At 26.0% G+C, this 18,546-nt stretch overlaps 1 protein-coding gene and 1 pseudogene across 1 annotated transcript; both read right to left on the bottom strand.

Annotated features, from left to right (window-relative positions):
• Window positions 1–3,743: 3,743 nt before the first annotated feature.
• LOC112638847 lies at window positions 3,744–14,207 on the bottom strand (annotated as a pseudogene).
• A 1,793-nt stretch (window positions 14,208–16,000) lies between these two features.
• Window positions 16,001–17,704, bottom strand: LOC112638848 (aminopeptidase M1-A-like). Its single transcript, XM_025411241.1, has 3 exons — window positions 17,442–17,704; window positions 16,473–16,656; window positions 16,001–16,120 (listed from the first exon to the last, which is right to left on the bottom strand). Exons 1-3 carry the CDS (start codon window positions 17,702–17,704, stop codon window positions 16,001–16,003), a joined length of 567 nt encoding a protein of 188 aa, XP_025267026.1.
• Window positions 17,705–18,546: the final 842 nt, after the last annotated feature.

Genomic DNA, 18,546 nt, shown 5'->3' with positions numbered 1-18,546 from the left:
AAGCAATTCGTAAAGATAATCTTTTCTTAGCCGCCTTATTGAATTTTGACACATTATTTTTACGCGATCGTTGTATTTCCGGCAAAATGACAATATACAATTTTTATTTTTAAGTTGCTTGACTTTATTGCGTAAAACGGAGAGAAAGTAGGAGTAATTTCAGTCGAAATGATTAATATGAGCATTAACAATATCTTCAATCGTTCCATTTTTTTAGCAAGCCGTTTCCCTATCGCTTCATTCGTAACAGAGGCAACGATTAAACTTCTCTAACAATTAAAAGATCTGCGATAATTTTGACTTGTTTTATGTAAATTTCTGGTGATTTATGGTAACTCGGTCAGACACATTTGTTAACAAAAATAAACATATTTTCTTTCTTTATGTAATTCAAACTCGCTCTATCGATTAGGGCTAGATATATTATTAACATATATTAACCTTCGGAATAAAGTAATGAAGTTTGCCAAGATGCGTACGTGTGTATTTTTTTCAAAAATTGTTAATCTTATTTTAATACATTTTGTTAAATATAATTATGCATTATTGAACATAATTAAACATAATAATACACACAACTCTCTCAAAAATTATCTTAAAATAATGTAGATTTAAAAAGAGAATTAAGACAAAATTTTACTTCAGAATTATACGAAAAATTTTAAATATAAGGAAACATATTATTATAGTAACAAGAATAAATAATGTTATATAGACAAGTATTTAAAATATTGCATATATATATACGCAGTTGTCAAATTACGATATTAACCAAATTTCACATTAAATTCATATATTTTAGTAGGTAAAAATCTTAGCATATCATAATCATATGATGATGACAAAAGCAAACAAATAAGAATAATAAATAATGTTAAAAAACGGTACATATGATATTAGAAAGAAAGAAATGTTTTTCAGATATTAATATTTATTTACACAAGATTTCCCTCCTCATTAAAATAAGGTGATATAAAAAAGGCTTCAAAGTCTTTATGTATGATACCAACATACCGCATTTTCAATGTGTAATTTCCAGGTGATAGTTCGTTGAAATTAAGAACTAAGATTTGCGTTAGATTGTTACAATTATACGTTGCTGGTGTATAGCTAATACCGTTGTTATCAAACAACGATGTGTCCGTTTCATTTATTGTCAAGTCCAATACGTGTAAATGCAAGTTTTGCGTTACATTGCGAATTATGATGTTAACATTACTTTCTCCTTCAAAAAAATACCTTCCAGATATTGTAAAATTACCTTCCAAAATATGTAGTATTAGCTTAATATTGTAGTGAATCGAAACTACATTGTCTGGTAAACGATAATTAATCGCCGAATCATTGCGTAAACCTTTATCATAGAGAATCGCGATAAATATTAGGCCAATGTTGATTAAAAATTTTAAAATAGTCATGTCAATTCTCCTTTCAAATATCTGTAAAATATATTTTCAAAAAAATAATATAATATAAACTGTAATTTTAGTTTTATGTTTTATTTTATATGAGTTTTTTAGAGATCTTCGTAAAGATCGTAAAGATCTTATTATAATGATGATGAAGGCAAAAGTTGGACATAAAATAATAATAAATAATATTAAAATAATAAATAATAAAATAGATTATAATAATAATAAATAAAGAAATAATACATATAATATTTTAGAAGAAACTTTCAACTTTTAATATCAACTTGTATAACTGATTGCTACTTTACTTACGAGATGAAATTAAGACAGTGAACTTATATTATTATATCTTATATTATTTGGTCTTCTCTATTCAAGATATCATCCGTTAGTGACGAACTCGAAGAGATTAAAGCCGTTTACTGTTTGAAGCCACGGGGAAAGTTGTTATTTTTGACCTCAAAAAAGTTATATGACATCGTTAAATGTATTTATGTTGTTGTTTCCGCTTCGTTTTCAACTTTGTAATTTAAAACGGAGTCAAATAAACAATCAAAAAGTAACTGAAATATTAATACATTGCTATTATATAAAGCAATGTAGTAATGCGCTCCCTCGAAAATTGATTTTTTCATGTACATATTGAATAAATCCTTACATTCATCTGAACATAATGCATTTACAAACTACATGTGACATACATAGTGGGATTAGTGTCAGATATATATTTTTTGTAATTTCAAACAATAAAGTAAAATAAATTTTCTTGATCTTATAGTAAATACATAGTAAAAGTATAATAAATATATAAATCCAAATTTAAAATTTAATCTTAATATCTCTTTTTTCCCCCTGGAACGTAGGCAAAAAAAGAAACGAGTTCGCTTTTCGGCAAGCGAAAAAATAAATTGTAATTAATTTTATATTAAAAAATTAACAAGTAAAAATTGGCAAGTAAAAACCAATAAGGCATTCGTATTTAATGTATATACTATGATGAGCAAATATAAAATTTGAAATATACTAATAAATAAATATACTAAAACTAAAAGAAAAATGGTAGTGTTTTTTTCCTCTTTCTTGCGCTTCAATTACTATATCTTATTAGCTCTTATTTGACTATTTTCAATTAAATTTTTATTATTTACATCCATTTTTTACTTTAATTTTTAATTTTATGTGAAACTGATGCATAATTATCCGTATCTGGCTCTTATTGGTCACAAAAATTCAAATTCGTGTCTTTACATATAAAGCCTTATTAATCTCCTGATTGCTCACATTAACTTTATTTGAAATAACATTTTGTAAACAGTTGCACCAATGCTACAGTAATTGCCACAGTAACTTCCAAGTAAATTATAATCTATATAAATAGTCTCATATATTGTATAGTCACAAGACTATGCAAAATTCACAAGATTGATAGAAATAAATGAAGAACACATATCCCTCTCTTGAATTAATAATTTTATGACTTATTATAAGAGATCAATAAAAGTTTATTATAGTTAAGTTTAGTATTTATAGAATTCTGTATATTAAGTTGGATGTATATCAAATAGTATCAATCAATATTTTATCAATATCAATCAATATTAATTTTACTCATTTATGCAAACTAACTTTTATATCGCATATAAAATTCTAATAATTATTATTGTCGTGTTCGTTAACAAAACGCCGCAAAAGATTTAGCACGTCTTATGTTGATTTACTTAAAAAATGTCTATTTTTCGTTACAGTTAAATACATCTTATGAAAAATTATTTTATATATACACACATACATAAACACACACACACACACACACACACACACACGCACACATATGTGTATATATATATATATATATATATATATATATATTATTATTATTCAATTTACTTATAATTTTATTATAAGTATTTGTTATAGTTCGAGACTATAACCACATCAATTAATTAATTAATTTATTAATTAATTTAATAATTCCTTTCAAACGAGTGGAATATTTGCGAATCGCGTATCATTTACCTCAGCGAACTATATGCGAGCTCGCTGAGCCGGCAGAAATGCAAGCAAAGGGGTTCGACTTTGAACCATCTTTGCTTGCACTAATTGTGATTTTCACCTAAGATTACCTTGACCGTATATGGTCATATTGCTAGGCGATCCCCTCCGAGTTTTGACAAAATCAGGGGAATAAAAACCGTCCACTGCGAACGCGCAACGGACAGTCAATCACTAAATCAACATAAGTGCAGACCATAGGGCAGTGTAAGGATGAATAAAAATAATCCAAATGCGCTAACAAGTCAAGAAAATGGTAAAGAAAATTACAGAAGAAGATTGTGTTAAAAACTGTATATTTGAGGCAAATAAAAACTATTGAAATTACAAAGAACCCAAAATTCTAAACTAATCCCTGCGACTACATCCAGCACCCGAAACCTCCCAAAACCTTACGACGGTACCTAACATGATTCTAGACCGTCTCGACCACAACATATTAATATATAGAGACGGATCTATATTCTATGTGTAACGTAAAATATAATTATTATATTTGAATAAAAAGAATAAAATTATGAAGAATAAAGTTAGAGAGATATTAATGTAAAGAATGTGTGTAAAACAATATCTTATAATAATATCTTATTTTCAAAAAAACAGAAAACGGAAAATTTCTAACAAGTTTTAAAATTAATATCAGAAATCAATAAACATATACATAAATATACGTGTTGCAATTGTTATGATTAATTATAATTATTTAATAATTTTAATTTCTCTTTTATATTAGGTGGTAGAAATGAGGCAAATGTTTCTAACCGTCCCATGCGTTCTATTATTTTGTCTTGAACATCTTTGAATACTTTCTCTTCAAATTCATTTCTTACAAATTCGCTTATCTGAAAATAATTTCATTTATGCTTATTAAAAATTTAAGAGAATGTTGTATTATGTAATAAAAGCATGATACGACAACTTCAGCTAAATTTCATCATTCTATATAAATCTAATGTACTAACAGATTAATGTAAAACATATATATATATATATATATATATATATATATATAATTATTACTTAGAAATAAATTTTCGCCTTTTTGTATCATTTCATCAAATTTTTAAAAATATATTTAATGCATTTATTTAATAAAACTAAAAATATTTTTCCATTTTAGTTATAACATTTTAATAACAATAGTACTTTATCGAAAAATTATAAAATCTACAATTTTATATAAAAAATAGAGTAAATAAATTTAAATATAAGTAAATAAAAATATAAAATTTAAAATAATAAAATTTACCTCGTCAAGTTTGTCTATAGAATACACATTGTTAATTATATAAGTTAATATAAAATAACTTGTATCGAACTTTCTGCAAAAAATAAAAAAATAGATAAATGGATAAAAATTTAAAAATAATGGATAAATACAAAAAACAATATGTGCTTTACAATTAATATGTGTTATTAAAATACCTTGGAAGTATTTTTTTAAAATTTGTTAATATATAATCGACTATTACATTATTTTTAGCGTGTTGTCTGATAATAGAAAAATAAATTATATATCCATTTTGTAGTCTTGAACTGTTCGATATGAATATGTCCAAGACATTAATTATATTGTCAGTATTTTCAGAGCAAGCTAAGTACTTCAAAATCTCTTCATTTAGTTTATTTATATATATATTGTATAACTTATTCCAAATAGAAACATTTGCTTCCATCAAGCCATTACAATATGTCCATTCTTTTAAATTTACCGGAACTCTATAACATATAATAAAAAAATTGACATGTATAATTACACACACACACACACACACACACACACACACACACACACACACACACACACACACGTACGTATGTATGTATGTATGTATGTAAGTATAAGTGTGAATATGTATACAAAATGCTAATAATTTATTAAATACTTTGTCACATATATATTCATATTAATTTATTAGAATTTAATGAAGTAAATTACTTGTGTGTTTTAGGATCTGAGAGATGTTCATTCAGATTAACAGTGGCCATTCTCTTGCATTCGGAATGACCCAAAGTACATGCCCATTTTAAAGCTTTGGTTCTCAGAAATTTCGTAAAGTCATTATCGAAAGGATCTTCTTCATATCCTATGTTCTTAATAAGTCCATCCAAAATTTTAAGCATGTATGACTAAAAAAATCGTAGAATAATTTTATATTGGTTTGTAATTGATATATGAACATTTATCTTATGAACTAGATGCACGTGTACACACACACACACACACACACACACACACACACACACACACACACACACACACACACACACACACGGACTCACGCACGCCCGTATGCATGCATGCACGTGCGTATATATATTTCTTTATTTTAAGTGATTATGTGACTATTTACTTTGAGATGTTCATTTTCTGGAATATTGTAAATATCTTCTGTAAGACTTAATATTTCAAACATAGAATGCCATGGTATATACTCTGTTTCCTGTGATAGATAGCCTATTAGATTTAAAAACATCATGATATCAAGTTGATTTTTCATCATAAAATGACAGGCGTCATCGATGATTTGAGCACGATTGAGTACATGGATTTTCGTATAGTCGTCAGATTTAAGATAATCCACAATTTTTTGCCAAATGGAAGAATCGTAATTAACACGATAATATCCTATTGAAATTAAATAATATTGTAAATTATGCTATAAATTTATTAAATAATTTATTTAAAAAAAAAATTAATTTAATTTAATTTAATTTATTTATTAATAAATTATATTAATATATGTACATGTATATCATACTTTTCTCTTATTTTGTTACATTTATATATGTGTGTTAAAAATTTATATTATATACATTATAAACGTAAATATTATAAAAAGTTTATACAAAATAAAAATAAAAATAGAATTTTATAGAAAATAAATAGAAATAAATAATATGTAAAAATGATGATAAACGATTAATTATAAATTTAATGATTATTGGTCTTCATGAATAGAAAAGTAAATCCGTATTTAAAAATTTACACTAAAATAATATGGAGTATATTAAAGATACTCACCCGTTTGTTGTAAATTCACAATAATCCAATCATTTTGATCAATTCCATCAATCGTTATATTTCGATCTTGCGGTTTTAGCCAATGAGTGGGTAAGGTATTAGAAAAATCAGGATTTGTTTGCGTAGCAAAAGTCAAAGGTATCCACCATTTGTTATCATTCTTACTTTTATTTTTCAGAACAAAATGTTCTTGTGTTAATATTATCTCATTGGTATCTTTTTTTCGGGTTACATGTACTACAGGGAAATCCGATTGTTTTATCCAAGTATCCATTACCTCTTTCAATCTATAAGCATTATGCGGGACATCTGATTTATCTAGCACTGCTTGCAAAGCGTTCCATAAATCGTCGGAAGTAGCCGAACTGAACGGACTAAATTATAAAAGATAATTATAAAAGATTATAAAAGATAGATTTGTTAAAAAAATTATATTACAATAAGTCACATAAATATAAATAAATAATCCATAATTAAAATTGTTTCATATATTTTATATCGAAGCATTAAAATGTAATAATGATTTATTTCTTTTTATTCTGAGAATGATTAAAACAAAATTTTGCAAAATTCTCAAGGATTATCTGCAATGCTTAACTTCTTACAATTTTTTACATTTTATAAGTTATCGTTATTTAAAAGTTTTAATAATAAAATTTTAATAATAAAATTTTTTATTTTCTGATAATTATTAAATTATTGCGTTGTTTATTGAAACATATAAAAAGTTTATTGAAAAGTGTAAAAAATTATTCCTGTAGAAATGTAAAAAATAGTTACTAATTATTCATTTTGAAATGTAAAAATTGTTTAATTTGTATAGTGTTTCATTGATAGATTTATATATGAGCAACTTAACAATAAAACATCATTTTAACCTATTTACTTTTACGTTGAATTGCTATTACATTGAATTTCATTAAAATTGTTTAGATTAAAAGATAAATATATTACTTACTGCGTGTGTAAATATTTAATAAGACCATTTCGAAATACCTCATCGGTAAGTGTATGTTGTAACATGCGCAGTATAGCAGGTGCTGTAATAATAATAAATAAATAAATAAATATAAAAATCGATATATGGTAAAATACATTAGAAAAATCCATGATAAAATTCATAAATTTGTGAACATAGCTAATAAAAGAGATTGATCATTGTGATAGAGAGTACATTTTAACAGAAAAACATTTATTTTATTTTGTTGTTTTTTTTACTTTAGATCATCTATGTTCGGAAATTTGAGCTTGATGATTTATTTATTCTATCTTACCCTTGTAATAATTGATGGAAACGAAATCTGATTCAATTTCTTCGGGTCTATTGATTTCTGATGTAATTGGACTAATACACATATTAATATCATCGTGAAGACTCCTTTGCTGAATATTAACAACAAAGTATTCCATTATTCGCCACTCCTTGAAAATCTAAAATATACATAAATTTTAATAATTAAATAAAGTTTGATTGAAATTAAAAATGTCAACATTATGAATTAATAATAGAATATCAGTTATGATACTATATAATAATTAGTTTTTAAAGAAATCGCTTTCACCTTATTTTAAACTTTAAGTAATTGTAATCTAAAATTACACAGACCACCGGAATTTTAAAGTTGATTAGCTACAAAAGGCAGAGTAGGTGAACCTGATAGATTTTTTGACACTGAAAATGAATCTAGTCGCAAAATTTCTCCAGCATGTCAGATTTTTGAGTAATTTATAAATAATCCAAATATGGCAATTTCGGCAAATTTCATAAATTTATTATGGGAAAGTTTTTTGAAATATTTCTGTTAATGGCATCGTATATTATTAATCTTCACCTTTTAAATCAATTTTCAATTGTTTCTGCACGATTTTTTTTCGTTGAGATATACAAGTCATAAGACTGATCATACATAGTGTCCAATAACCCTAATAGCATTCATGTCCGAAAGATGTCCAAAGAACATCAAGAGAATATTTAAGATATCTTCTGGATGTTCTTTAGACATCTTTTACACATGTGTGCTGTTAGGGAAGTCATTCTAAGCCGTGTTATCTCTGTCTTATCATTAATCAAAATTTTATAAAAACATAAATTTTTGGACGCCGTCTGTCATTTTTTGAAATTAAAAATGGCACATCTATTATGACGGACGGAATCATAATAAAAAGGTATAAAATTTAGAAAAATTTATCAAAATGCAACAACTGTATTGAATATATTTTTACAGAACCTTTTTAGGCAACTGAACCTGACATATGTAAGCCTTTTCAAATTTTAAGATGATGGATCTGCCATATTGATGTTAATGTACATATAAATTTTCTTTAACGTAAATTTTTTTTTTAAATTCATACTTGTATATCTCAGCGAAAAAAAATCGTGTAGCAACAATCAAAAATGTATTCGAAAGGTAAGATTAGCACTATATACGATGCCATTGGTAAGAATATTTCAAAAAATTAGGTTCTTGTATAATAAATTCATGAAATTCGTCGAAATTGCCATTTTTGGACAATTTAACTATAAATTACTCGAGAATTTGACGTGCTAGGAAAATTCTGCGACTAAATTCGTTACCAGCGTCAAAAAATTTATCAGATTCACCTACTCTGCTTTTTGTAATTCACCCTTGCAGGCTCCTATGTTATTAGCGATTCATTCCTTTTTATCATATAAAAAGTTCTGAAGAATTCAGCTGTATTATATTATATTTGAATTTAACAGAAATTTATCGAATGTTCAGTTATATGCAAATAAAACTTATTGAACCTACCTGATTGAGAATATAATCTTCGAAGAATATCGCCAAACCCTCACTTAACCATAAATGAGACCACCATGATGGAGTGACTACATTACCAAACCATTGATGTGCCATTTCACGTACTGTTGTCCTCGCTACATTTAGTTTAGTAGATATTGTATTGAAACTTTCATTGTATGCAAGACTTGTTTCACTAAAAATTACATAAATGCAGATATATTCATTTCAATGTGTAATATAATTTATGATTATGTAATATATCTAATATAAAACATTTTAATTTTTAAATAATTGTATATAAATTTAAAATTTATATATAATTATTTACAGTAAAAAATTTTTGTAATTTAAAAATGTATATATACAGAGTGTCCCATTTAAAAGAACGCACCTCGATAATTCTTCAACGAAACATTTTCAGCAAAAATGTTTCAGTCAATTGCAATTACCAATTACATATTTTTTCATAAAAATAACTATATTCTTTCTTTACACCAATTGATTTATCTCATTATTTTGCACATAAAAGTATTAAAGTAAGACAATCGAAAAATGAATATTTTACTAGATATTTTATGTAAAATTCGGAAACTTTACTTCAAATCTTATAACTCGAAAAGTGCTCAATGAAAAAATACTTAATTATAATGTTTTGGAAAGATCTTTAAATAAGCTATAAGAATATGCAATAAAAAGTGGGGAGTTGTGACCTTGAGTACTTCATCCAAGGTCAAATTCCTATCATTATTAAGTACATTTTATTTAGTCCTACAACTCTGTTTCTTACAAATTTTTCATTATAGTTGATCGTTTTGAAATATTTTAGCGTTCCGGGATTTTTTGAACATTCTGTATATATATATATATATGTGTGTGTGTGTGTGCGTGTGCGCGCGCGCGCGCGCGTGTGCACGCGGGCGCATTTATATACTTTAAATTTTAAAATTATTTAAAAGAAACAAATTTTATTTTGATTTCAATCTTAATTTATTTAAATAACCAAACATTTTCAAAACTATTTTTTTCATAAAAAAATAATTTCTATTATTTTAAAAATTAAAACAAAAGTTAATATTTCCAGCAAAATAAATAACCTACTTTCACAAAATCTACAGTTATGATACTTAATACTAATTATGCAGAATGATTAATTTCAAAAAAGTTGAAAACAATTATCAATTTATATAACACAAGAAATGATATTTATATAACACGTGAAATGCGATATTCTAATGATATTTTTTTAAATTGTATATATTACACAAAAGTAATAAGTCCCCAATTTTCCATAGCATTGACTCCAATTGCAAGTCGCGGGAGTGCTACGAGATCCATTTTTGGAACTTTAGAGGTGCTGTTGGTATATTCTGTCAATAGCTTTTTAGATTTTTGAACAACTTCTCGTACAAATTTTGTGTGCGGCACCAATTCCGATCTACACCATATATTAATGGTCTCATCTTCAGTAGGAACACGAACGTAATCAGCCACTACAAATGCTACGAGATAGGTAGACATAATGGGAGTCGTGTCAAAGTGCGTCCATATCATGCCATTTTTATTATCCTCCGATTTTTCCCGTATTGGCATATTGGATAGAACTGTATAATTTCGATGATGTTTTATAGAGATATCGAAAGTAGCTTTTAATGCTGGCTCGTCCCAACATGGAAACGCTCGTCGCGCATAAGTCGGGTTCGAAATGCGTTGCAGCCAACCACCTACCACATTTCAATGACACGCTTTTAATTATGATAAATTTTCCAATATCATGAATGAGGATAAGTGAATTACTTAAATATGGAAGTGCGTAAATGTGATTCATTATTTACGTTCAGATAATAAATCACAAAATATATACATAAAATTTTTAGAGTTTGCACGCAGCACCTTATTAACATACATTAACATTATTGAATAAAGTAATGAAATTTATCAAATGCGTACGTGTTCTTCTTCAAAAATCTGTTAATCTTATTTTGTTACATTTTAAATATAATTATGCAACATATAACCAAAAATTTATATCTCAAAATTATATCTCAAAAATTTTTTAAATACCAAATTGAAAGAAATTTTACAAGTTAAAAGAAATTTTATGACAAAATTTTCCTTCGATATTTCACGAAAAATATAAAATATGAAGAATCATATTACGTTAACAGGAAAATGCATAGAATTATATAGATAAGTATTTAAAACGGAGTTTCCCAAAGTGGGCGCTATCGCCTCCCTGCGGGCGCTGGAGGGATCGGTGGGGGGGGATGGCATTGCTGGCCTCAGGAACAGTAGGGGGGCGTTGAAACATTTTTTAAGCAAACTTATCCACTTGACTTTACAAACATACAGTTATGTATCAAATTTGATTAATATATTACGAATTTATTTAATATTTGATTTATTACTAATAATAGTAAGCAATCTTATGTTTATGTGCAATTTCTTTGTTATTTTATTTTAATAAATAGCTTTAAAATTTCAGTTCCAAGTTGTTTTATTTCGAAACTAGCTTTTTGAAATTCAAGAATTACAGACACATTTACGCTTACAATTTTATTATTAGTTGAGATAAAGATAGAGATTTCCCGGGGGCGCTAAAAAAGATTACCTTTGAAAAGGGGTGAGCTAAAAAGTTTGGGAAACTCTGATTTAAAATATTGCATATACAGGGTGTCCTAGACCATCCGTACACCCCTTTTCTTTCAAAAACTAAGCATTTTAAAGATAAACGTTTCCGACAAAAATTGTATGGTTTTAAAGGAACATAAGATGGTGTCATTGGTTTAATCTTGGATGGCATCGTTAAGGTCAAGTTAAGAACATCTATAATTTTTTAAATGGAACCACGTATTTTTTATTGCGTATTCTTATAGCTTATGTCAAGGGCTTTCCAAAACACTATAATAAAGTATTTTTTCGTCAAGTACTTTTCGAGTTATAAGGCTTGAAATCATTTCTTAATTTTAGATACACCATAAAATATCTTGTAAAATATTCATTTTTCGATTATTTTTTATGTACAAAATAATGAGATGAATCAATTGGTGTAAAGAAAACATACAGTTGTTTTTAAGAAAAAATATGGAAATGTTAATTGCAAATTACATATTTTTTCTTAGAAATAACTATGTGTTTTCTTTACACTAATTGATTCATCTCATTATTTTGTACATAAAAGTATTATGGTAAGATAATCGAAACATAAATATTTTACAAGATATTATGGTTTATGTAAAATTAAGAAATGATTTCAAGCTTTATAACTCGAAAAGTACTTGATGAAAAAATACTTCATTATAGTGTTTCGGAAAGCTCTCGACATAAGCTATAAGAATGGGCATTAAAAAATAGGTGGTTCCATTTAAGAAATTAAAGTTGTCCTTGACCTGACCTTAATGATGGCACCATCTTATGTTCCCCTCAGGACCATACAATTTATTTTGTCGCAAACATTTTTCTCTAAAATGCTTAGTTTTTGAAAGAAAAGGGATGTGCGGGTGATCTAGGACACCCTGTATACAGAGTACTATATACAGAGCACTATATACAAGCTTGTGAGGAAATAGAATGCAGTAAACTGAACAGAAAAGTCTTATACCATTTTCGCAAAATGACAGAAATATTAAATATTAAAATCGGACAAATGAAATAAGAAGCGCTCCTTTCTTCCGTCTAATTTTAATATTTAATTTCAGCTATTATTGCGAAAATTGTAAAATGGTATGAGACTTTCTCTTCAATTTACTAATCTCTCCTTACAAGCGCTTGTATATAGTGTTCTGGGATGCCCTGTATACGCAATTATTAAAGTACGACATTAAACAACGTCACATTATGTCTTATATTTTATATTATGGTTAAAGTTCTCTTAGCATGTTAAAGCGATGTACGATAATGACAAATAAATAATAATAAGAAATAATATTTAAAAAATAATACATATGATATTAGAAAGAACTTTTAAATATTAATATTTACTTACACATCATCTCCTTTGTCATTGATATAAGATGCTACAAAAAAGCCTTCCTTGTTATAAAAGTCGTTATGTAGAATACCAACATATCGCATCTTCAATGTATAATTTCCAGGTAACAGTTTATCATTAAAGTGAAGAACTAAGATTTGTGTTATATTATCATAATTATGCATTGCCGGTGTATAGATAATACCATTGTTACTAAACAATGATGTCATTGCTTCGTTTATTGTCAATTTCAATACATGTAAATGCAAATTTTGCGTTACATGTCGAATTGTAATGTTGATATTGGATTCTCCGTCAAAAGTAAAATTATCTTTCACAATGTACGGTATTAGCTTAATATTGTAATGTATCGGAACTACGTGGTCTGGTAAACGATAATTAATCGCGGTATCGTTGTTTGAATCTTTGTCAACAGAAATCGCTGTAGTAATAAATAATAGTCCAAGATTTATTAACAATTTCCAAATAGCCATGTTAATACTCTTTTCAAATATCTGCAAAAATATTTTCAAAATAACATGATATAAACTGTAATTTTTTTTTATATTTTATATTTTATATTATATTTTTATATTTTATATTTTTTATGATAGATATGATAGATTTTATATATATATATTTATTATTTTATATTATTTTGTTTTTTATTTTATATTTTATATTTTGGAGATCTTAGCATTTTAACATATTTTAACGATGATGAAGGCAAAAGTATGAAAAATAGACAATAAGATAAGATAATAATAAAATAGATAATAATACACAATAAATAAGGAAACAATATATATGATATTAGAAAGAACTTTTTTCAAATGTTATTATTTACTTACATAACCGATATTTAACTCACGAGATGAAATGCAGACTGTGAACTAATACCTTTTATTATTTGGTGTTCTCTAATCTGGAGGGTCCGTTAAAATGTCGCCCATTTATGTTGACGAACCCGAAAAGACTAAATCCGAAAACTAAATCCGTTCACTATTTAAAGCCACGGGAATGTCTATTGTTTTCGACCACAATAGAGTTACAGGTCATCATTAAATACATGTATATATATTTAAATATATTTATGTTGTTGTTTTCGTTTCGTTTTCGACTTTGTAATTTAAAATGAGATCAAACAAACGATCACAAAATCACATGTTGTAGATAATTTTTTAATTATTATTATTTTAGTCAATTTATTTTAATTTTTAATATTATATAAAATTGACGCATAATCATCCGTGGTCAGCTCATATTGCTCGCAAAAATTCAATTTTGTGTTTTCGCATAAAGCCTTATTAATCTCTTGAATGCTAACATTAACTTCATTTGGAATAACATTTTGAAAACTTGGAATAATTGCAATAGTGTCACTATAATTGTCATAGTAGTACAGTTTCCAAATAAATTACAATTTATATAAATAGTCTTATATATTGTATAGTCACAAAACTATGCAAAATTCGCAAGGTTGATAAGTAAAAATAAATTAAAAACACATACCATGAATTAATACTTGTGATGATTCATTAGAGATCAACAAAAGTATATTTGTAGAATTTTGTACATTAACTTGCATAGGGATTAAACGATACCAATCAATATTATCTTACTCATTCATGCAAACTAACTTCTTATTTTGCATATAAAATTCTAATAATTATTATTGTATCGTGTTCGTTAGCAAAATGACTCAGCACGTATTACGTCCATTTAATTCAAAAATGTCTATTTTTCGTTACAGTTAAATATAATGATTTATGAACAATTCATGTAGATAAATAAATGAATAAATATATATACATATATATATATATATATATATATATATATATATATATATTTATATACAAATTATAATTCAATTTATTTATAATTTTATTATATGCAGTCAGATCTATATTGTATGTGCAATGTAAAATCATTTGAATAAAAGACAAAAAAAACAAAATTATGAAGCATAAGTTTAGAGAGATATTAATGTAGATTTGTTAAGAAAATTATAATGTAATAAGTTATATAAGTATAGATAAATCCACATTAATACTGTCAAATATATCTTATATCGACGCATTCAAAATATAATAATGATTAATTTTTTCATTCTGAAAAAGATTAGAAAATATTTTGTAAAATTCTTAATGATTATTTGTAAACGCATGCTATTTCTATCATTCATAAATTATTGTTGTTTAAAAATTTTAGTAACAAAATTTTTAATTTTCTGATAATTCTTAAGTTATTATTTATTGTTATTTATTGTAATTGTTGTTTATTGAAAAATGTAAAATATTATTCATTTACAAAATAAAGTTTTGATGTAAAAAATAAAGTTTCACTTATATAGTGTTTTATTGATAGATTTATTATATCAGCAATTTAACGATAAAACATTTTAAACTTTCTACTTTTAAGTTGAATTATTATTACACTGAATACTTCACCAAAAAAATGTCTATGTGAAAAGATAAACATATTACTTACTGTGTGTGTAAATATTTAATAAGACCATTTCGAAGAATCTCGTCGGAAATTATATGTTGTAACATACCCATTATAGCGGGTACTGCAATAATAATAAATAAATTCAAAAATTGATATACATAAAATAATAATAATAAAATATATTATCATCCATAAATTTGTGAACATAGCTAATAAAAGAGAACATTAAAGATAAAGATTGATAAACATATCACTAGTAAAAATTTTTCTTATTGTTTCTTCTTTTTCTTTAGATCACCTATGTTCGTAAACTTGAATGATAACTTATTTATTTTATCGTACCCTTGCCATAATTAGTATCGAAGAGTGATTCAATTTCATTGGGTCTATTGACTTCTAATATAATTGAGCTCATATTCATATGAATATCCTTCTGAAGAATTGTTTGCTGAATATTAACAACAAAGTATTCCATTATTCGTCAATCCTCGAACATCTGAAATATACATAAGTTTTAATTTCAATTAATTAAAATTGGATTTAAATTAAAAATTTAATATTAAATTAATAATAAAATATCAGTTACTATGATATATAATAATAATAATAAAGAAATCTGTCTTAAATTCTTAAGTAATCATAATCTAAAATTATTAGCAATATATTTTTTCATATAGAAAGTTACTAATCATTATATTATATTTTGTCATATAGAAAGTTACAACTGTATTATATTATATTTGAATTTAATTGAAACGTTTTTGCGAAATCTATTGCAAAATTTGCAATAATGAACCTACCTGATTGAGAATATATTCTTCGAAAAACGTCGTCAAACCCTCACTTAACCATACATGAGACCACCATGATGGAGTGACTACATTACTAAGCCATTGATGTGCCATTTCATGTACTATTATCTCCGCTACATCTAGTTTAGCAGATATTGTGTTGAAATTTTCATTGTATGCAAAGCTTGTTTCACTAAAAATTATTATATAAATACAGTTATACTCATGTCAAAATATTTTATAATATAATTACGTAATCTATTGTAAAACATTTTACTTAAAATAATTATAATATATAAATGTGGAAGTTTATATATACAATAATTATTTAAAGTAATGAATTTTTATATATTTAAAAAATGTATAGATATACAGAGAAAATATGTGTATATATGTATATCTAATTTATATTTTAAAATTATATCTTTTCAACTTTTGTAGAATCCAAAATAGAATTCAATTATATTAATTATCTTTATTCTATTTGTGTATCTGTGTGTGTGTGTGTGTGTGTGTGTGTGTATGTGTGTGTGTGTGTGTGTGTGTGTGTTTATACATGTATAAACGCCCGCGTGCGTGCATGCATATACTTTATATTTTATAAAAGTATTCCACAGAAAAAAATTTAATTTTGAATTCAATTTTAAATTATTTACATAACCAAACAATTTTAAAAATACCCCTTTCTATAAAAAAAATAATTTTTATTATTTTAAAAACTAAAACAATAAATAATAATTATAATTTCCAGTAAAATAAGTAATCTATTCTTTCGTGAAAATCTATAGTTATAATATTCAATATTAATTAAGCAGAATTAATGATTTGACAAAAGTTAAAAAAATTTTGAATTTATATGACACAAGACATCTGAAATGCTTTATTCTATTGATATTTTTTTTTAAATTGCATATATTACACAAAAATAATAAGTCCCCAATTTTCCATGGCATTAGATATGAATCGTGGGAGTATTACAAGATCCATTTTGGAACTTCAGAGGTGCTGTTGGTGTATTCTGTCAATAGCCTTTTAGATTTTTGAACAACTTCTTGTGCAAATTTTGTATGCGGCACTACTTTCGATCTGCACCATATATTAATGGTCTCATCTTCAGTAGGAACGCGAACGTAATCAACCACCACAAATGCTACGAGATAAGTTGACATGATGGGAGTCGTGTCAAAGTGCGTCCATATCATGCCATTTTTATTATCCTCCGATTTTTCCCGTATTGGCATATTGGATAGAATTGTATAATTTTGATGATGTTTTATAGAGATATCGAAACTAGCTTTTAATGCTGGCTCATCCCAACATGGAAACGCTCGTCGCGTATAAGTCGGTTTGAAATGCGTTGCAGCCAACCACCTACCACATTTCAATGACACGCTTTTAATTATGATAAATTTTTTGTCGTCATGAATAGGAATAAGTAAAGTGCTTAAATAAATATGGAAACGCGTAAATGTGATTCATTATTCACGTTCATTATAGTATATAAAATTTTTGCATATTATTAACATATATTACTAACATATATTATTAACATATTATTAACATATATTAATGCTATTGAATAAAGATATATAAACGCTATTGAATAAAGATATAAAAATGTAAACGCCAATAAAATTTATCAAATGCGTACGCGTCTACCTCTTCAAAAATCTGTTAATCTTATTTTGTTAAATTTTATTGAACATAATTATACGACAAAATTATACAATCGTCCCAAAAATTTTCTTCAAACATTTTAGAATTTTAAAAAAATTGAAGGTAAAATTTTACTCCGTAATTCTATGGAAAATATAAAATATGAGGAATCATATTACATTAATAAGAAAATACATGGCATTATATAGAGAAGTATTTAAAATATTGTGTGTGTGTGTATACAGGGTGTCCCATTTTAAGTGTCCATCTCAAATATCTCTCTCATTTTTGATTTTAGAGAAAAATGGTTCAGATATGTTTTGTATGGTTTCGAGGGGGTCATAAGATGGTATCATTGATTTGATTTTGAAGAGTCATTTGAAGGTCATGTGAAGATTACCTCAATTCTTTTAAATGGCACCCCTTA

The sequence above is a fragment of the Camponotus floridanus genome, unplaced genomic scaffold, assembly GCF_003227725.1.
Source record: "Camponotus floridanus strain SB8 unplaced genomic scaffold, Cflo_v7.5 scaffold388, whole genome shotgun sequence".
Lineage (NCBI taxonomy): Eukaryota > Metazoa > Arthropoda > Insecta > Hymenoptera > Formicidae > Camponotus > Camponotus floridanus.
The sequence above is the reverse complement of the archived record's forward strand: the minus strand, read 5'-3'. Positions and strand labels throughout refer to the sequence as shown.

Excerpts from the sequence above, each read along its gene's own strand:
- LOC112638848 (XM_025411241.1), bottom strand. The coding sequence starts at position 17,704 with ATGCCAATACGGGAAAAATCGGAGGATAATAAAAATGGCATGATATGG. Across the intron at positions 16,657-17,441 it reads GAAGTTCCAAAATGGATCTT|TGAAACAAGCTTTGCATACA; the intron begins GTAATACTCCCA and ends AATAATTTTTAG. Across the intron at positions 16,121-16,472 it reads AAGAATATATTCTCAATCAG|CAAACAATTCTTCAGAAGGA; the intron begins GTAGGTTCATTA and ends GTTAATATTCAG.